Raw genomic sequence first — 21423 nt, forward strand, 5'->3', positions numbered from 1 at the left:
CTGATAATTATATAATTATTCCCCAAGTTAATGTGAATTATTTTTAACTAATAATTCTTCTATTGTCAGATACATACATGGTCCCCAGTTCTTCCTTTTTATCAGTAATGTCTTAGTGAACATCATGTCTATGACTTGTTTTGTCTTCTATGTACAAGGGGGAAGAATTTAGATTTGTCTTAACATCTGCTTTTCAACGGAGAGCACCCATGGTGTGGAGGAGGCAGGGACCGAGCTGTAAGGAGGGAGGATAAAAACTGCCTTCTCAGAGGCTGAACTTATTTCCAGAGTTATTTAGCAGTTATTTTGGGGGTGTCTGTTAGTGCCAGACACAGGGCTTATGGGTCCTGGGCATTTGGTTGAAATTGATGGAGTCCCTGCCTTCAAGAAACTAGGTCTCACGTGGGACAGAGAGGGGATGGGTGGGATTGCCAGGAAGTCACACAGGGCCGCCTGTGGGTGCTTGGGAGCGGGCTGCCCTGGCTGGGAGCTCAGGGAAGAGTCTTAAAATGAAGGACGGGTAGGGAGTTGGCCAGGTAGAAAGGGGGGAGGGGAGGACAGCGGGAGGAGATGTTATTTTAGGCCTGGGGACCAGCCTGTGTGAAGGACAGGCCATGAGACGCACGTAGCACATCTAAGGAATTCATGTTCACTGTGGCTGGAGTGTAGGTGTAGGAGAAGGTGGGGAGAGAGAAGGAAGGAGGAGCAGATGGGGGACCTATCACGAGAGCCTTGTGTCCCCCGCTGGGGAGGGCGTTGATGGGTCTGAGTGGGAGAGGATTGCAATCAGAACTGCCTTTTGAGGGAATGATCAGGTCGCAGCAGAGGATAAATTAGGTGGGGTAAGCCAAAGGCAGAGGGCCAGTTGGGGCAGCTGGTGCAGCAGTCCAGGTGGGAGACGAATGTGTCAGTGTGGGTGGAAAAAAGTGTACTGGTTCCAGAAACCACTGGAGGCAAAATGAATAGAACTCCATGGTTGCCTGTATGTAGGGGGATCAGCAAGAAGAAAACCAAATCAAAGATGACATCCAGGTTCCTGGAATGGGTGTTTTGTCTTTTAGATATTTTTTAAGGATTTTATTTATTTATTTATTTATTTATTTATTTATTTATTTATTTGAGAGAGAACGCGAGCGAGAGAGCACAAGCAGGGGGAGGGGCAGAAGGAGCGGGAGAAGCAGACTCCCCGCTGAGCAGGGAGCCTGATATGGGACTTGAAACTAGGATCCTGGGATCATGACCTGAGCAGAAGGCAGATGCTTAACCATCTGAGCCACCCAGGCACCCCTAGATATTTTTTTTTTAAGATTTTACTTTTAAGCAATTTCCACACCTAACATGGGGCTTGAGCTCACACCCTGAGATCGAGAATCACATGTCCTACCGACTGAGCCAGCCAGGAACCCCTCTTTTAGATTTTTTTCCAAACTCTTAAGGTCCAGTAAAAGGATTACTGGACAAAGGATATGAATCTTTGAAGATTCTTGATATGATTTGAGGGTATTATATTCTCAAAGAGGCAGTCAGTTTACAATACCAACAAATGGGTTATTGTGTAGGAGAGTAATTTGACGAAAAAAGTGTAAGATGATAGAAACATGTAGGTCACATTCAATCAGAGAGTCCTGGAGAGGGGGCTCTTATAGAAATCTAAGTCTGAGGATAAGGGTGGGGTATTGGCCAAAGCTTGTCATGTTCCTGTCAATAGCTGATCATTTGTTCGTTCATTCTGGAATCAATTACTACGTGCCTGCTATGTGCTAGGACTGCACTGGATGCCAGGGACATATCAAGGAGAAAGAACCATGTTCTTTTGCTTAGAAAGGGGTTCTATACATAGTAAAAGATCAAGTTTTTGACAGCAAAAACTTTGTCAAAGGTAGGACATGATGACTGTAATCATAATGGTACAAAATGCAATGGGCATTCAGTGAGAAGAGATTAATTCTAGAGTGGGGTTGGGTGGGGTGGGGTGGAGGAAGAGGCAGATTCAGACCACGCTTCATTGAAGAGCTATTGCTTGAGCTGGTTTTTATTTACTGTAAGTGGAAGTTTGGGACAGGTGAATGGGCATAGTTGAGCCGGAGTATAAGACACAAATTTGGGGACATGCTGCTTCCCTGTTTATCGTGAGATCTGTCTTTGGGCTGTCGCTAATGCCGCAGAGAAGGCAGCACGACGTTATTTCTGCATCTCAAGCTGGATGAGTTAATACAGGAGTTTCTAAAACCAGGAGTGTCTCAGCGTTTCTCTGCCTCACAAAACAGTGCCCTAGTTTTGGTCACAGAGTGAAGCAATGGAGAAGGATTTCTGATTCGGAGACATGGTGTTGCCTCCAGGCTTTTGCTAGGGAGGGCCAGGGCATCTTGCCCTCCTCGAGGCAGGCTGGGGTGCTTCCAGGCTTCCCGGACCGGACTGGGTATCCTCTGGCTATTTTCTGGCCTGGTGTTCCCTAATTCCCCCACCCCCTGGAAAGTACACGCCACACCTCAGGCCACTAGGAACGTGCTCCCAGACCAGTGGGACATAGAAAAGCCTGGCCCTCATGGTACGATTGCACGAAGACATTTTCCGTTATTTCATGAAAACCAAGCGGGATCATATTCGTGGAAGAGCTTTGTAAACTAAGTGCTGGGTGGACACTATGTATTCATTCATTCAACCAGTCATTAGAGAGGGTCTGCTACAGTGTTCTAGGTGCTGAGGATACAGCAGTGCCCCTCTCCTTGGTGTTTGTATTCTGGGCCATGGGACAGTCAACAAACAAAAGGTTAAGACTCCCATATGTTAAATCTGATAAATGCTCTGGAGAAAAATGAAATAGGGAAGGCGGAGAGGGTGGGTATGTTGGGCTGGGCGTTGTGATTTCGCAGGTGGGTCAGAGAAGGCGTTGTGTGAGAAGGTAGCATTTGGGAAATGGCCCCTCAGTGAATGAGGGGTATTGGGGATGTTGGGGTACAGGAGTCCTGTGCAAAGGGAAAGCAAGTGCAGAGGCTCTGAGGTGGGAGCCTACCTGACATGCCTGAGGAACAACAAAAGTTCTGTATGACTTAGGGGGAGGGAGGGAGTGGGCAATGGTAGGAAAAGAGGTTGGAGATGTCCTGAAGTAGGAGAGAGAGCAGTGCAGAACATATGGGCCTCATGACCACGGTGAGGACTTCTGCTTTCATTCTGAGCAGAAGTCACTGGAAGGCCCATTTGGTATAACTGTTGCTCTTCTTGTCCCTGCCCTGACCCTAAGCCAGATGGGCTGGTTTGAATCCAGCTAGGACAACTTAGCTCACTTGGTAATTTTGTTACCAAGTTACTTAACCCCTCTGTGCCTCAGTTTCTCCCTGTAAAACGGGGATAATCGTGGTTCCTACCTTTTAGGAGTTATGAGAATTAAATGAGCTCATGGTATAACATGCAGTGCCTGGGATATGCCAAGTGCTTTGCAAGTATTAAAAACAAAAAGGTTTTTAAGTAACTGAAACCTTGGGGCGCCTGGGTGGCTCAGTCGGTTAAGCGTCCAACTCTTGATTTCAGCTCAGGTCATGGTGGGATCGAGCCCCGCATCAGGCTCCCTGCTCGGCGGGAAGCCTGCTTCTCCCTCTCCCACTCCCCCTGCTTGTGTTCCTTCTCTTGCTGTCTCTCTCTCTGTCAAATAAATAAAAATAAAATCTTAAAAAAAAAAGAAAAGATACCTGTACCCATGATCATAGCAGCATTATTTATGACAGCCAAGACATGGAAACAACCTCAGTGTCCATAGATAGACAAATGGATAAAGAAATTGTGATATATATATATATACAATGAAAATTCAGAATTCAGCCATAAAATTCAGCCATAAAAAGAACAGGGCATCTTGTCACTTATCACAACATAGATGGACCTTGAGGGCATTATGATAAATGAAGTAAATCAGACAGAGAAAAATAAGTATTGTATGATATCACTTACACGTGGAAGTTTTTAAAAAGGTGTAAAAACCCAAACTCACGGAAGGAGAGATTAGATTTGTGGTTGCCAGAGGTGGGGAGGGGGAATAGGAGGGGAATGGTCAAAAGGCACAAATTTCCAGTTATAATAATTGCTAGGGATCTAATGTACAACACATGATTATAGCTATAACACTGCTGTATGATCTATAGGAAAGTCGCTAAGGGAGTAAATCCTAAGAGTTTGTATCACAAGGAAAAAAAATTTTTTTAATCTATGTGAAATGATGGATATTAACTAAACTTATTGTGGTCATGATACCAAAGTAAGTCAAATCAGCATGCTGTGCACCCTGAACTTATACAGCGCTGAATGTCAATTATGTCTCAGTTACACTGGAAAAAAGTGGGGAATTACGCACAATGGAATATTATTCATCCATAAAAAGGAATGAAATTCTGACACCTGTTACAACAGGGATGAACCCTGAAGACAGTAGCAGCTCCATGATCCCTGGGGTCACCTCCTGACCCAGAGTTCTGTGATGCCAGGACTCCCGAGCCGAGGCTCATGTCCTCAGCCCTTCTTTGACATCTGGGCCATTCCACAGTCCCACCCCTTGGCAGCCTTCTTTGGCCATCTGCTCTGTGGTCTGGGGAACTGCAGCTCTGTCTGCTTGCCTGGAGGGCTTTGCAGCTGAGGGCTCTGTTCTGTACAAAGATGGTATTATGTCCTGGTACCACCAGGAAGGGGTTTAAATTATTGTCTGTAAATGCATCATGACTTTAAAAATCTTTTGTCCATAATACCACCACCTCCAACAGCACTCATTTGTCGAGCTTTTGATTTTAACTCTCCAAAAGATGTCCCCATGAATTATTGTGCTGTAGCCTCATTATAATTCTGTGAGTCAGGTGGAGTCAAGAGCCTTTTGGAGCGGCCCCAGCTTGGCCCCTGGCCTTTGGGTCAGCCTCTTTCCCCCTCTGGTTCTCAGAGGCCTCTTCTGGGGTGGGACTGAGAGTCTTGGGAGTCTCTTAGTGCCCATTTTGTTTCACATAGGTGAAGTGATTTAAATAATCAACAGCACGTAAAGAACTGAAGCCAGTTTGCTGTGACTGGACCTGTTATGTGTGGGAAACCCGCATCGATGGGGTCCCCAGTGAAAGTACACGAGGTGCTGCCCTGGGTAGTCCTAGCATGCCATCCTGCCACCTTGTCTAGAATCCTTAGTCTGTCCAAATGCAGCAGGGTCCAAGTCTCAGCTTTCTCATGGCATTAATCTTTAGGCAATGGAAGGAGCATCATCTCTTTATCCTAGCACTGCTTTTGTTTTTTACTTTTTCATTCTGCTGCTTGCTGTGTATACACCCAGCCTACTCACTGCTTGAAGAGAAGGCGGGAATCATCAGTCTCTCCTACTATGGTCAACTTGGCTTTGGCGGAGGACTTCTCGAGTGATTGGAGGAGAATAGTAGGCTGGTTTCTGTCTTTGGAACAGCCATGGAAGAGTCTGATTTCATTGCTTGTATTTATTTATTTATTTATTTATTTATTATTTTCCCGTTGGCCTTAAGCAATTTTATTTTTTTATTATGTTCAGTTAGCCAGCATATAGTACATCATAAGTTTTTTAAAAATATAAATAATAACACTTTTTTTAAAAGATTTTATTTATTTGTCAGGGAGAGAGAGAGAGACAGAGGCAGGCAGAGGGAGAAGCAGGCTCCTTGCTGAGCAAGGAGCATGATGTGGGACTCGATCCCAGGACTCTGGGATCATGACCTGAGCTTCAGGCAGACGCTTAACTGACTGAGCCACCCAGGCAGACCCATCATAAGTTTTTGATGTAGTGGTCAATGATTCATTAATTGCGTATAACCTGTTTTTAAAAATCTGATTGCAATCAACACACATCATCCTTCATGGCTTTTTGTCCATCAGTTAGTTCATAAAAAGTCCAAACATTCCGAAAAAACGGGGAGAGTTATATTATCCTCTAGAATAGTTACGAGAATTAAGTGATTTGACGCATATAAGACTAAGAGTTAGGATTCCTTGCCCTGTTGCAAGTGCTTAATAAATTATGGCTGTGATTGTTTGCTGTTACTTAGCAGGATGGGGCTGACAGGTCGGGGCCTGCATCCAACTTTTCCATTAAAATAAACTTGTAAGTGGCATGTTTGTAATTTTAATAATTTCTGATCATGGTAGTCAGAGAAGTGCTCGATCTTTTAAAGTGGGTTTAGAAATACAAACACCTAGATTTACAGATTGTGTCCTGTTAGTTTTGCAGGTATCCTGGGCCTCTCCTGTCCTTATGAAGTGCGGTGGGGCTCTGTATGTCCAGAGGCACAAGGCCCCCCGCCTGCCTTCCTTCCCCTTAACATGGTGATTTTGGCCAAATGCCCTTGACTGGTTGTTCTTGACTTTTCAGGGAGGGGTCATTATTTTCCCTCTTAATTCATCCTCAGGTAACTTCTTTCTGACGTTTCAGATTTTTTTTTTTTTTTTTTTTTTTTTTACTGAGGGCAAATAGTTTCTCCCCTTTGTGACTCTCTCTCCCTCTCTTGCTCTTTTTTTTGGCTGGACTTCTATAGCCAAAGGAGAGTGAGGTGACCATCCCCTGAATAACATACTTTTGTGAACATTAACCCTGTGTAGGTGCATTTTCTCCACTTGACAGGTGAAGAAGTGAAGCTCAGAGAGGTTGGGTGACTGGGTAGGGTCATGGAGGTGGTAAGAAGCGTGCCAGAGGCAAGGGCCTGGTTCTATGCCTGAGTCCCACATGTGGCTTTGGTTGTGCATTGGACTTCTCACAGGGACCTTTTTTTTTCTAACGAGAAGATAATTTCTTTTCTCTATGGCTTCTCTTAGTCTCAACAGTTGTAGCTACCGATTATTTTAACCACAAAAAATGGTGACTATTCTTACTTCTGCCTGCTCCCATAAAGTTTAGAACTCTCTATTTGCCAGAAGCCTCTTAAAGGAGCCATAACTTTTCCTTAGAACATTCCTACAGAGACTTACCCTCAGAGGGCCAGATGGCAGGAGAGTAGAATTCTGTGTATGTCAGTTGCTTCACGGAATGAAAGAGTCTAGAATGGTTAGCGGTCCCATCACTGTTCACTGCTGAGCCTGCGAGAAACAAGAGCCCTCGAGGGCTTTAAATCTATTTGTGAAGATGAGGCAGAGTTAAAACAATGAATAATACTAGGGGCAAAACACTGACGTTTCTAGATGGAGGGGGTTCTTATTACCTTTAACCTACGGGTCTTTAAATTATGGCCACTCAGTCTACCTGAGAGTCTTGTTTCTTCCTGTCCCTTTCCCATTACCCCGTGTGTCAGTCACACATCATGTTCTGGGGCTAAGCGCACCCCCACGGCCTGCTCCAGGGACCCTGCTTTGATGGCCCTGGTGGTCCGCCAGAAGTGTGCCCCGTGGTGTGTCTCGCTCTTGCCCTGAGACTGCTCTGCTCCCCCGGTATTTGTTTGCCCAGTGCCGTGAGCTAGTCCCTGAGCACTGGGATACTTTGCACCCGCCCCAGCTCTCACAGAGACAACCCAGGAGGCTGGGCTATTCTGGGCTCCCCAGATTCTGGGGAACTTTTCACACATCAAACCAGCTGCTCGAGCCTTCCCTCCTCAACACCCCGGTGGAGGTCTCAAGGCCATACCACCGATTCCTGGTGCTTATCTGGAGGCGATGCATTCAGGGGCTCCTGTACAGCATCTGGGGACTTCACCTTCTGACTGGAAGCTTAATTTTGGGTGATGCTGAGGCTGAAAGTGGATTATGTCTGAGGAGGGAGGGAGTGTGTTTTTTAAAGCCAAATTAGACTGCATAGGGACAGATCTCCACCTCCCTCACCATTAAATAGACAGTGTTATCACATGTGGTCAGGGGGGTCCCAGCTGCGTGCTCACATGCTACTCACATGCTACACGGTGAGGTGATGCTTTCATAATGTCCACACTGTTCCAGATCAGGAGCTCTGGCCAAGCAGTGATACATGGACCAAAGCCCTCCTCAGGCCCAGTGCTGAAACTCCTACACACACACAGCCCTCAGGAAAGTCACTGGGATTTTCACCTACACCGGACCCTGACATGCTGTCATCTCTGAGAATTTAAATCAGATTAGTTTAAAGCAAATTAAGGGCATGGCTAATTCTGCAGAAATGTCACAGCTGTAAGCACATGTATTTATTGTTTCTTTTAGTATGAGAGAAAGTACAATCTAGGCTATTTGGGTTCATTTCACTTCCCTGGAAGAAAAGAACCTGAGATGAGGATTCTGTGAAAGACAAAGATGCGGCTTGACAAAACCAGATTCTCTATTCTGTAGACCTAGGATTTTATTTGGCCAGTGAAAGTTTTCAATTTTTGGTGCCTCTAGAAAGTAAAAGAGCCCGATGGTTTAATATTGCAACTGAATACAGTTTATTTCAAGGTTTGAATTGTCAACAGAAGGAAAGCGGATGGTTTTAAGCGATGTTTCTAAACTTCCTTTAGTGATTTTTTATGGAGTCTGCAGATATGTCCTTTGGACACCTTATCAGATTAAACAAATGCAGGGTTGCAGGCTGTCCCATTCCTGGTTAGGAAGCTCCTCTTAAACTCAGTAACCACATCCTCCTCCTGAATATGGTCAACAGACCTGTTAAATGAAGTAGAAAACAATTCCCTTTATGTACAGGAACTGGCCTTAGAATTCAGCCTTGATGGCCACAGCTGACTTGTGTTTGCTGCTCACTGCTGTCGCTGTGGGCTGTGTTTTCTCTGTGGCCTGATGGTAGGCATCGTGAGGGCAGGGCATTGCATGTTTATTTTTGTACCCCTGGTAGCTCTTGGCTGTGTCTTCCTGCACTAGGCTTTCAGGAAATGATCGTGGAATTGAATTCAACAAGCCGAAAGTAAAACGTGGAAACAATGGAAGGGAGGCAAATTGTGTTTAAGCTTCAATTAGTGACTTCCAGTAAGATCTGGAAAGCCAATTTTTATTGCATTAGGTAGTTGAAATGGATCTGCAGTTCTCAGAGTGGTGGGATCATCATGGAACATTTATTCTTGAAGTCATTTCTGTTTTATTATTTTTTAAGATTTTATTTATTCATTTGAGACACAGAGATACAGAGAGAGAGAGAGAGAGAGAGCATGAGCAGGGGGAGAGGCAAGAGGGAGAAGGAGAAGCAGGCTTCCCTCTGAGCCAGGAGCCCAACGTGGGGCTTGATCCCAGGACCCCAGGATCATGACCCGAGCCGAAGGCAGACGCTTAACCATCTGAGCCACCCAGGCGCCCGAAGTCATCTCTGTTTTAAAGACAACAAACAAACCAAGCTCTGTTAATAAAGTAGTATATCCTCACGCCAGGCCACTAGGTTTGCGACAATCACAAATTCTCCTTGTGAGTGTCAGTGTAGGTTTCCACTCAATAAACATATATTGAGCAACTGAGAGGAGCTAGAACTTTAATGGTGGGAAATTAGAGCAAGGAATTAAGGGCATACACTTGGGAGTCAGTTGATCAGGGTTCGAATTCTAGGTCCACCGCTTTCTACCTCTGTGATACTGGACAAATGAAAACACCAGCTTCTTTATCTGTAGATTGGGTGTATAATATATTTACCTCCCAAGGTTATGAGGATTAAGTGAGGTAATCCTTGTAAAGTCCTTACTGTGCCTGACACTTAGTAGGTACTCATCAGATGCTAATTATTAGTCTTACTAAAGGTGTGCTTCGTGACCTCAGGGGGCTGTGTCAGCCTAATATAAAGACATTGTGACATTCCTGCCTCAGGACATTTGTACTTGCTGATTGCTCTGTCTGGAACATGCTTCCCTTTAGATACTCTTGGGTCCACATTCTCATCTCCACTGGGCCTTTACTTAAATGCCAAGATCTCAGGGAAGTTTTCTTTCACAACCCTGTTTAATGCTGAACATCACCGCCTCTTCCTGTTATTTTTTATATTTATTTTCCTGCTTAACTTTTCATCTTTTTGTCCCATACCAATTATTTTACTTATTTATTCTATTTATTGTCTGTCTTTCCAATTAAAAGAAAGTTCCAGAAGGGTGAGGATTTTGGTCTGGTTTGCCGCTGATCTGTCATCAATGCTGGAAATCATGTGTGCCCCATTTTAAAGTGCTCAATAAGTGTTTGTTGAAAGAATGAATCAAGGACCAGTCGTGGGAGTCTAGAGGGCATGCTGAACTTTGTCTGTGGGTGTCAGGGAGAGGAATCACAGAGAGATGACTCTGTGTTGAGTCTTAAGCTTGCCATTCTTGACCTTTCTTCCATTAACACTGTCAAGGATCATGGACGCTGAGAAGTCCCATTATCTGCCACCTGCAAGCTAGAGACCCAAGAGAGGTGGTGGTGTAAGTTCTAGTCTGAGTGCAGGAGAAGACTGAGGTCCCAGCTCGAAAACAGGCAGAGAGTATGAATTTTCCCTTACCCAACTTTTTGTTTTATTCAGGCCTCTAGTGGCTTGGAGGAGGCCCACCCACACTAGGGAGGGCAGTCTGTTTTATTCAGTGTATAGATTCAAATGTTAATCTCAATCCAGAAACATCCTCATGGACACACCCAGAATAATGTTTAACCAAATGTGTGGATACCCTGTGTTCCAGTCACGCTGAGACATAAAATTAACCATCACAGGCACACACGGAGGATTTGGTTTCTGTGTGTAACATCTGATTCACAATTTTGAGTAGTTAGGGTTCAAGTCTGGCAAGTAAAAGGAAGAAAAAGTTTATGAAAAGGATGTTAGGTACTCAGAGAATGTTTAGAAAGACCAGGAAAATATTTGGAGGCTATCTGGCAAAATCATATTGCGGAACTGGTCCTGTGAATAAGTCACTGCTGCTACTGGATGTGGACTTGCAGTATGCAGGGCTGATATCACCACCAGGGGAGCCTGGCCACCAGTTCTGGAACAACTACCTGCTACCTCTGGGAACTAGGTGATGCTGCCAGGCTCTGGCAAAAAGGGTCCTGCACTGTTTCTCCATTAGATACTATTCAGTGACGGGGTGGGTGTCACTGGTGGCAGATTGTAGATCATGTGCTCACACCAGCTGCACGGAGGGTTGGAGAAAGATTTGTGGTTATCTTCAGCTTCTGGGGTGGGAAACAAATTCTACTTTGTAGGGTAGTGATTCCTCACATGCAGAAAGACAATTTAGATGCTGTGTGGCCTTAAAGAATGTTAAATGTCCATAGCAGGTGTCAAATGCTGAAGGTATAGCAATAAGAAGGCAATTGGTGACCTTCAAGATAGTAGATTCTGGGAAGCGGTGGCAATAGACATCTGAGTGCAGTGGGTTGAGAAGTGAGTGGGAAATGAGGAAATTGAGCCATTGTGTATTGATTATGGTTTCAGGAAGGAATATTAGGAAGAGGAGGAGAGTTGATACATCTGGAAAGTTGCATAGATCTTGAAATAGCAGTGTGATTATAGTCTAAGAGAAACTCGTCCCTGAGAGGGAGGTTTGAAGACAAAGACAGAGAAGAGAGGGGAGGGGATAGTTGATGGAGTGATGTCCGTGAGTGGGTAGAGGAATGGATTTTGGTGCAGTGTGGAAGGATGGTGCAAATGCACATACTTGTATTTGTGGAGGTGGGATGTAGAGGGAGAGTTGATACTAATGAGCTCTACTTTCTCTGTGAGTTGGGAGATAATGTTGGCTGAGAATGAGAACGGCACAGGTCAGGGGGGGTCCTGAAAAGAGTAGTGAAGACTTAGAATATTTATTGATGTGAAGGGGAGAAAGGTTTGTTCAAGGAAGAGAAAAGGAATGGGTGAGACGCATCCAGGAACCCAGCTGAGAATGGAAATGATAGCTCGGGTACCTGCTGTTGGGTCCCATGCAATGCTGAGTGTGGCAAGACGGCAAGGAGAAAGGTTGTTGGTTGCTAAGGAGAGAGTGCTGGAAGTGATGTTACAGGGTCTAGTTTGATGGGAAAGGAAGTGAAATCTGAAGAGTCAATGGTTAGAAATGAAAAGATATCAAAAAGAAGCCAAAGAGTGGATTGGGTTGGATGGGAATAAAGGAGAGAACAGAGAAACGGCAGCATGTCATCACTGTGTCAAATGCTGGTGTCGGATAGGGAGTGGTTTCCAGTGATGACCAGACTCAGGATATGGAGAGGGGGTGAAGGTCACTGGGAATAGAGAAGCAGGAGTGTTGAATGAGTTTTCCCCATGGATGTTGAACGCTCCCATACTGATAGCAGGAACGGGGCTGGAAATCCAGGTGCAAAGATTTTAAAGGATGAAAGGAAGAAGTTGATAAGTGGGATAATTAGTGAAAGATTAGTTAAATTCTGGCATATTTGTAAGCATTCAACAGATGTTAGCCGTCAATAATCAGATGGCCGTAATGAGGAGGTGTTTTTGCTGGATGGCATGAATCTTAAAGGGAGGGATTTTTTTTCCCTTGGAGTACCAACCAGCTCTTGTTTGGAAAATGAAAGTGTGGAGATGGAAAACTCCCCGCTCCTAACTCCAGGATGCACAGGAGAAGCATGGGGAAGAGCAGAGTGCTCGGGGAGAACTAAAGCAAGAAGATGGTGGGAACAGTCCAGGAGGACGTTGAGCCTGGGAATTTCTTTACGCATGAAGATAGGTTCCAAAAGACTCACAGGGAAGCATGCGAAGGAGGCCTTTTGCTGCAAGAGGATGCAGGCAAAGAGTAATCATGTGAGGTTGAACTAGTCAAGGACCTGAAAGACTGAATGGTTTTTTCAGTAGTACATTGTCCTTAGTTTGTGACAGTGTTCTCTCCATGCATATGACAGAAAAAAAAATATGAACCAAAAGTTGGTGAATTGAGCTAATTGAGAAAGTAAGGTATAGTCCAAGTGAATGAAATAATTTATGTAGTCTGGGCGAATAGGTAAAGTTTGATAGTTCACAAACACATGAATTTGAATGTCCATTAAAATTTGAATGGCATCAGTATCGCTGCAGCTGAGGTTACTGAGAATCTAGAAGGGCTTCCTTGCAACCTATTTGTTGGCTTCAGTGATGAGGCTCACCAGCACCGCACCATCCCTTCATCCATGTTGATTCATCTCGAAAGTCTTGGTTCTTCATAATTTTAAGGTTGTGATAAAGAACTTTCTGGAACAATTTGGAATGTGAGACAGGTTTTCTGATACAAGAAGTCCCTGGGGAAATGTGATTCTCTACCATATGGTGGCTGTCATGTTTTTAGCATACTAAAATTAAAAAAAAAAGGCTTGGAGTATTCTGTTTATTTATCTCATCTACTGAACTTCAGGCAAATAAGAAAAAAATGCAAATTAATAGCTTGAAATGATTTTACATAGCTAGAATTCCAGCTGTTAGTGCAATAGGAGAGAACTTATATGAAACCGTGTAATAGAGTATTAGTGTACACAGATGAATAACACAGTGAGATAGTGCTTATTTTATGTTGTTCCAGAGCCCTTCTGAAAATGAGAAAGAATTCTCTAATAATCCAAACTCTCAGTTCTGTTTAGAAAATGTTTCAGACCCTTTCTGAGAAGGTGCTGGATTTAGATCCTCTGTAGGTATATTAGTTTCCCAGGGCTGCTGTGACGAATTACCACAAACTGGGTGGCTTAATACAGTAGAAATTTATTCTCTCACAGTTCTGGAAGCTAGAAATCTGAAGTCAAAGTGTCAGTAGGGCCATGTTTTCTCTGAAGGCTCTAGGAGAGAATCTGTTCCTGCCCTTCTCTTAGCTTCTGCTCTTGCTGGTAATCCTTGGCGTTCCTTGGCTTGAAGACACATCACTTCAATCTCTGCATTGGTAGAGGACACCTGGTTTTCTCTCTGTGTGTCTGGCTCTTCTCTTTCTATAAGGACATCAATCATACTGGGTTAAGTATGACCTCTTCTTAACTGACTATACCCACAACAACCCCATTTCCAAATAAGGTCACATTCCGAGGTTCTGGAAAAGACATGAATTTGGAGGGGACACTATTCAACCCAATACAGGAGGCTTCTAAAATGAATAGCAAATGGCTTCTGTCTTCAGGAAGATGTAGCTCCTGCTGTAGTTGGGAAAACTATAGTGCAAAGCAATGTGTTCACTTGGTAATCGATACAGAATACCATGGACACATTGAGGGGTGAGTGATTGGTTGTGACTCCAGGGTAGTCATGGAAGGCTTTAGGGTAGAGGTAGTGACAGACCTGAAGGATAACAGTGTATTAGCTGGTAGAGAGGGGGAGGCTGGGCCTTCTGGGCTGAGGGTCTCATCTGAGCAAGCACAGAGATGCAAGTGTGCATCCACTGTGCGAGATGCCCAAAACGTCTGGAGTGTATGGCTAGAGGATAGCAGGCCTTTGGGTAGTGGTTGCATGTGTTGAGTGGCCATTGGGAGGGGATGGAGAAGGGAGGAGGGATGAAGTACAGGTGGAACAGAGGGAGATAAGAAAGGTCATGGAGACCCTGTTGTTCATGTCCATGAATGACAGCCAGAATGGGATCTTCGAGATGTAGTGGTTAAAGCGGGAGTTCAAGGAGAAGCTTGTGAACAAGAAACAGTGAACAGGAAGTCAAAGACAGCATCATTTTAATCTCTTCCCTGTGGCATTAGCACAAGGAGTATGTAGTAGGTTCTCCTTAAATGTTGCTTTGAATTAAATATGAGTGAGGAAAAATGACAAGGCAGTTTTGCCCTGGGTAATAAGTTCTGCTTCAGAGTAGAACTGCTTTGAAAGATGATCTCAGGAACCTCCTTATGAGCAGGTGGAGAGTAGGTGGCTGCTTACATGTGTTTGATTTCTGAGTCATCAGAAAGGCTCCTTTGCCTCCTAAAATATCTGCTTCACCCAGGCTGTGGGTACTTTTAATTCCACTATTGGAGGTTGGTTTCTCTGTTGAAAGGCAGATGCCCTCTGGAGAGAGGATATCCATTTACCCTCATCAGTCTTTTGCACCTTAATATGGGAGTTTTCTTAGCCTTTCCTGCATGGCAGTTTTTAAAGAAAAGCACATGGAGGGAAAAGGGGACCCAGGAAAGGAGTACTGGACATGCCAAAGATAAACTTTGTCAGAGTTGACCCTGGGGATGTGGTCTGTTGGCCTAGAAGAATCCACTATTATTTATTTGCTGGTGTATGTTGGACAAGAAGTGATTATTTCTTTTCTAAGTTTTATGGCTACAAAATAGTTGTTTATTTGTTTTATTTTTTAAAAGGTGCAATAAATCCCACCTCCCCCACCCTCACCTTAACAAAAATAATTTGTGTGGCAGCCTGATCTGTGGTCTTTATTGACAGGCTATGCTACATACGGTCTGTGCGTTCACATGTCCGGGAAGGCTAATAATAGCTACCGTACCAAATATCCCCTGAAGTTTCAGTGGCTTATTTCAGAGGTTTCATTGTTCATCCACATCATAATATGATTCACACTGATTGGTGGGGACAGGGTATTCCATCCATGTAGTCTTTCAGGGACGCAGGCTTCTTCCATGCTCTGTGTCCACCATCTTTAATACTTGTCCTCAGGGTCTCACTAACCTCATCTGGAAGGCATGCCAAGGGGAAGAGAAAGCACACTTACTTTTAACTGCCTTGGCTTGGAAATGACACACATTTTGCCTCATATCCATTGCTGAGAACCAGTCTCAGAGACCCACCCAGATGGGAAGAGGCTGGGAGACGTAGTTTAGCTGGCTGTCCAGGAAGAGGAAGCAGCCTTGGTGAGTCTCTGACACAGGCCTATCAGAAGGCGTTTATACATTTTCCTTCTGTCTGTAACATAAACTGACCCTTGGGGGTTGTTATTAAGGGAACAGGGGACAAGAGAGACTAGCAGTGACCTGGAAACTGACCAGTGTTTAGAATGGTGTAAAGTCATTCATTCTAGTTGGTGAAGGGCATCATCCTGCTGTTGGATTATTGCTGTGTAAGGGAGACCAAAGTTATGGTGCCAATAAATGTCTCTATTTTGTGTGCTTGTTTATTTGTTTGTTAATCAATGTAGGAAAAGCTAATGGAAATCTCCCTTCCCTACACCTTGGAATGACTTTGGAATAGGAATTTTGCGGTTCTAAATGCAGTGGCTTCTGTGATTTTAGCATTTCCTCTAGTCCACTTCCCTCATTGTCTAGATGAGAGAGGCAATAGAATTGTTCAAATTCACATAGCAAGTTGGTGGTTTATTTGCATCTCAAACCCTGTTTTTCAGATTTCTACTCTGATGTTCTTTTCACTACCACTATTCCCTTAGAGAATCACTATTTGGAGAAGAGACCTGCCTTGGCTGGGTCTGCAGAATGGCAGGAGGCTTGACCAGCCGAAATCAGAAGTTTCCTTCTAGCTCGGAGATTCCTTGATTGATTGTGTTTAAATATATGGTGTCTGATTATATAATCCCTGGCCTGACGGGAGTGATGTAACTTGAAAGAATTTGTTTCCTGAGAAAACAGAATCTTAGTTTTTTATTTTCTTAGCCGTTTCTTTAGTTCATTTTTATCTTTTTTTAAAAAACTGTTTGCTTTTAAATATATATATATTTTTCTAACTGTTAAAGTAATAATTTCAGTTATAGAAATTAAGTAAATATATTCAAGTGTAACAGAAAAATATATAAATATAACAAAAAAATTTCCTATAATTCTGTAACTCGATAATGCATTGGTAACCACTATCAATATTTTACATTTCTCTCCATGTGTTTCCTAGCCATTTTTTGAACACATAAATACTTGTAAACTTATGTACAGTATAATTAGAATGAAATATACAATATGAAATAAATATACAATTCTTAAAATATTTCATATTACTTAGTATGAAATATTACATAACCCTTAAAATTGTTTTAAAATAGTAAAGATATGAAAAATGCTCATATATCTTTGTATACTTATCATAATAATTAGAATAAATTAGAATAAAATTATAATTTTGTCTTGTTTGTTTTGTTTTGTTATCTGCTTTTTAATGGAAGTAGAAAAAAGCAAATCAAAATCTCCCTTTCATATATCTTGGAATAAAATTCTAATTATATCGTGCATGACTGTGTCTGAGCATTTCTCCATATCGTGACTTATTTTAAAACATTTTTTAGAGGGTTGCATACTGTTGCATCTTGTGGGAATACACTATGCTGAAGGAAACAGCCCAGGTGGGGAAGAGGCAAGGAGTAGTAGTATCTTTGGTTCTTGGCCCTAATGTTCTGCTCCTCTTTTCCCAGGGCATCAGCAGCTTGTTTAGCTCACTGAAGGTCGTTCGGCTGCTTCGTCTGGGGCGAGTGGCCCGTAAGCTGGATCACTACATTGAATACGGAGCGGCCGTGCTTGTCTTGCTGGTGTGTGTGTTTGGGCTAGCTGCTCACTGGATGGCCTGCATTTGGTACAGCATTGGGGACTACGAGATCTTTGATGAAGACACTAAGACCATCCGCAACAACAGCTGGCTCTACCAACTGGCGATGGACATTGGCACCCCTTACCAGTTTAACGGGTCTGGCTCAGGCAAGTGGGAAGGTGGCCCCAGCAAGAATTCTGTCTACATCTCCTCGTTGTATTTCACTATGACCAGCCTTACCAGCGTGGGCTTTGGCAACATTGCCCCATCCACAGACATTGAGAAAATCTTTGCGGTGGCCATCATGATGATTGGCTGTAAGTATGACAGTTGCTGCGGCTGGGTGGGGGATGGGCAGGAAGCATACTGTTTGGACATCCCTTCCATTGGCTGGAAATAGGGCAGTGACTACAATGCTGGCAGGATCAGGATCAGTGTAATAACTGAAACTAAGAAAGGCTTTTTTTTTTTTTAAAGATGAGCTTTACAGTTTTCTTGATAATTTAAGTATTTACTGCAAAGTGTTTACTGAAAAGAAATTTAGAAGATACAAAAGAGCACCAACCATAATTGTGCCTATCAGAGATAACTATTATTACCTTTGGCCTCTCCCTTATAGATTACTTTCTATCTATATCTGAACACATAGATACAGATTTTTATAAAGTTATAATGAGATCATGCTATATTTATAACTTGGTAACCTGCTTGCTTATAGAATAGTGAACTGTGAAAGTCTTTCCGTGTTAGTTTGAACATAGCTCTAGATCTGTGCAGTCCCATATGGTACCAGAAAAAGAATGTATGAAAAAAATGTGAGATAGCTCATTAATTATCTTTTATATTGGTTACATGATGAAATGATGATATTTTTATATAGTGGGTTAAATAAAATATTCTATTATGATTAATTTCATATTTCTTTTTAAATTTTTTAATGTGGCTCCTAGGAATATTTTTATTGCATTTTCTATTTTTCATACATTTTTGATGTCCCAAATCCAAAAAATTTCCAAATCCAAAGAACAAAACAAATCCCCCCCAAAAAAACCCACACAGAACAAAAAGGCTCCTGTTCAGTTGAGAAGTGATGGGTTATTGGATTAACTTGACTGGACTGAAAAACAAAAACAACCTTAGTTCTTGAGGAAGGTGCTTCAATCTGTCTCTTACCCATTGACCATTGCGTAGCTCTTGCTAATGCCGGGTCTGGGCTGGAAACCATTAATGAACTCTCTTCATTGAAGGGAGTCGTAGGGAGAAGTAGACCTCACTGGGCTGGGGAAAGCATATGCATTCGAATGGCGTGTACTCATTGTGAACCACTAAGTGCACCCTGTTGGCACTTCAATAACAAATGGCGACGTGGGCGAGGACAGTCCTCCCATGAAGCATCAGTATGGACAGGAGTCTGGTCACACACAATGAAGCTGGGCTCTGGTTACAGCAGGCAGAGACTGTTTTGCTCCTTGTGCTCCTTCAGAGTGGAGTTGACATATCAGTTGTTAAACTAACCAGGGAGTTCCAAGACCAGGAAACGTGAGGCATCAGTTTGTCTTGCTTTGTTCAACCCACCAGGGATCCAGCATCCCTCTCTGTGAAGGGGCTTTATGACCCCCAGTTGTCACATTGGCTGCTTGTCTCCTCCTTGTCTGCAACCAGCTCATCATGTCTGATGTGGTTCTTCCATAGCAGCCGTCTCTGCAAGGCACAGAGTTCACCTGAGTATTCACTCAATGTGTCTAGGTCTAATTGAGTTGTGGGAAAGGTGTGCTGATGGAGCTTTTGGGTTTGCTTCTTACTTTCAAATGGGTCTTAATAGAGATGATTCCCTGACCATGGGAAGCAGTGTTAAGTATCTATGGGTGGCTAATTGCTTTAGCTTAATTAGAACTTGAGATGCTTTCCCATGTCATGTAAAAGGATTTAAGACCTTTGCTCTTCTAGGACAGTTTCAGTCTTAACTGCACTAGTTTTCTAGGTTGTGCTTGCAGCATTTTTGTGAAACTTGGGGCACCAGGTAAGCAACCAGATGTGCCGTGTTCTGGGCCCAATTTCTGCCTCTAAGGTGGGGAGAGGAGACGTTTTGTCCATCGAAATACCTCATGATATGCATTGCAGGACATTTACTAAGAGTGGTCAGTTAGGAAATGGGCCCCATGTCATGGCCTCTCCAAAGGCTTTCAGATATGAGGAGACTTTGTTGCAACTTTTTACCTGGAAGAAAAGAAGAAAGAGAATGGTTCTGGTGGCATATAGTAAAGATAAGCAGGGGCGCCTGAGTGGCTCAGTCGGCTGAGCATCTGACTCTTGATTTAGGCTCAAGTCATGATTGCAGGGTCGTGGGATTGAGCCCCGTGTCAGGCTCTGTGTTCAGTGGGGTCTGCTTGCCCCTCGCCCTCTGCCCCTCCCCAACTCATGCACACCTGCACACTTTCTCTCTGTCTCTCTCTTTCTCTCAAATAAATAAATAAAATCTTAAAAAAAAAAAGATGAGCAGTTTGTTTTTCCAAAATCATTCTTTTTTTTTTTTTTTTAAAGATTTTATTTATTTATTTATTTGACGTAAAGAGACACAGCGAGAGAGGGACCACAAGCAGGGGGAGTGGGAGCGGGAGAAGCAGGCTCCCTACAGAGCAAGGAGCCCGATGCGGGGCTCGATCCCAGGACCCTGGGATCATGACCTGAGCCGAAGGCAGACGCTTAATGACTGAGCCACCCAGGCGCCCCTCCAAAATCATTCTTGTATGGAGAGCATGATTTCCTGGGTATAGTCTCCAAGGAAAACCTTGAACGATTATTATCACCTCTTTTCTTTCTCTGTCTTCTCAGAGTTTTTTGATATTTCCACTTCTTTTTTAAAAAAGTGTAATAGTACACAGACAGTCACCTCTGCATTATGCAACCAAGTGCGATGTTTCAGTAGGCAAGCCTACTTAACTGTAACCCCATTTCCCGAACACTCGTTATGTGCCAGGTGCTGTGATGAGCACTCCATACATGATTTCTGCTGCTCATAACCACTCTGTACTTAGAGATTATTATCTCCACCTTGTAAGGAAATGGACTCAGAAAAGGTAACTTCCTTCCTAAGAACGTGGGGCTGCTAAGTGGGAGAGACAGGCTTTGTTTGGATCCAGGCCCCTCTGAATTAAAAGCCAGGCTCTTCCCATGGAACCCACCTGCGATCGTGTGGTCTGAGAATACAGACAGCTAGCCTCAGGCCCTGACTCACAGACACCTTGAAGATTTCTCTCCGTCCATTTTAACAAGCCGACAGTTCCTTCAGTGGAAAGTTTTGTACGCTTGTTGTTGTTGTTGTTTTAATTTAAGAACAAGATTACGATACAGACTCAGGGGACCAGGTGCTTTGGAAATCAGCCATTTTTCATCAATCTGTCACTTACAGTTACAGCTGTTCCACTTTCCGTGTGACACGTCTGACAAATGGTTGTGCTAACAACAAAGTTATTGCGCTCTGTGTAATGTGGTGGCAATTATCCTTGTAAACTCGCATTCTAAACAACCTTTGTTCAGGACAACTGCTGATGTCTTACTGGATTTATGGGGCTCTCTTTTATCTTGCTTTGCCTGTGTGTGCACATGTGCTCACAGGGTTGGCTGATGCCAGAACTGGGATCTCTGGTGGTGGGATGTAGACCACAGCCTGCATGTGTGCCGAGGGGTCATGCTGCTCCCTGGCCAGTCACCCTGGTAGTCAGGCCCAGAAGTCCTTAAAGAGTAGAGAGAGACACAAAAGCCAGTGGGCTTTTGAAGTAATGGTATTTTGTGAATTTTTCTTCTTTGCATTGAGTTTTACATGTGTTGGTAATAGTATTTCTTGGCTATTCTATGACATTGTATTAACCATAATACAGATTATCCAGAAGCCTTCTGTTGATTCTCATCTCTGCTCTCTGGCACTGAATATCTCATTATAACTTGGCCAGTTCCCCGGAGAATGCCAGGAAGCAGGAACACTATTTTCAAGCTTGCCCACCTTTCTCAGTTCTGATCAGAAGTTGCAGGGGCACCTGGGTGGCTCAGTTGGTTAAGCATCTGACTCTTGGTTTCGGCTCAGGTCCTGATCTCGGGGTCGTGAGATGGAGCCCTGTGTTGGGCTCGGTGCTCAGTGGGAAGTCTGCTTGAGATTCTCCCCACGCCCCCACTCT

At 43.6% G+C, this 21423-nt stretch overlaps 1 protein-coding gene across 5 annotated transcripts in view; it reads left to right on the forward strand.

The window, feature by feature from the left end:
• The window catches only part of KCNH1 (potassium voltage-gated channel subfamily H member 1), a 378415-nt gene that overhangs the window by 119706 nt on the left and 237286 nt on the right, over positions 1–21423 (forward strand). For all 5 annotated transcript variants that reach the window (XM_073900230.1, XM_025877844.2, XM_025877845.2 and 2 more), the window contains one exon: positions 17139–17568. In XM_073900230.1, the coding sequence (XP_073756331.1) occupies positions 17139–17568 (430 nt within the window). The remainder of the gene's footprint in view (positions 1–17138; positions 17569–21423) is intronic.

This window comes from Callorhinus ursinus, unplaced genomic scaffold (genome assembly GCF_003265705.2).
Source record: "Callorhinus ursinus isolate GAN/ISIS: 27379988/994484 unplaced genomic scaffold, GSC_fseal_2.0 scaffold13, whole genome shotgun sequence".
Classification (NCBI taxonomy): Eukaryota; Metazoa; Chordata; class Mammalia; order Carnivora; family Otariidae; genus Callorhinus; species Callorhinus ursinus.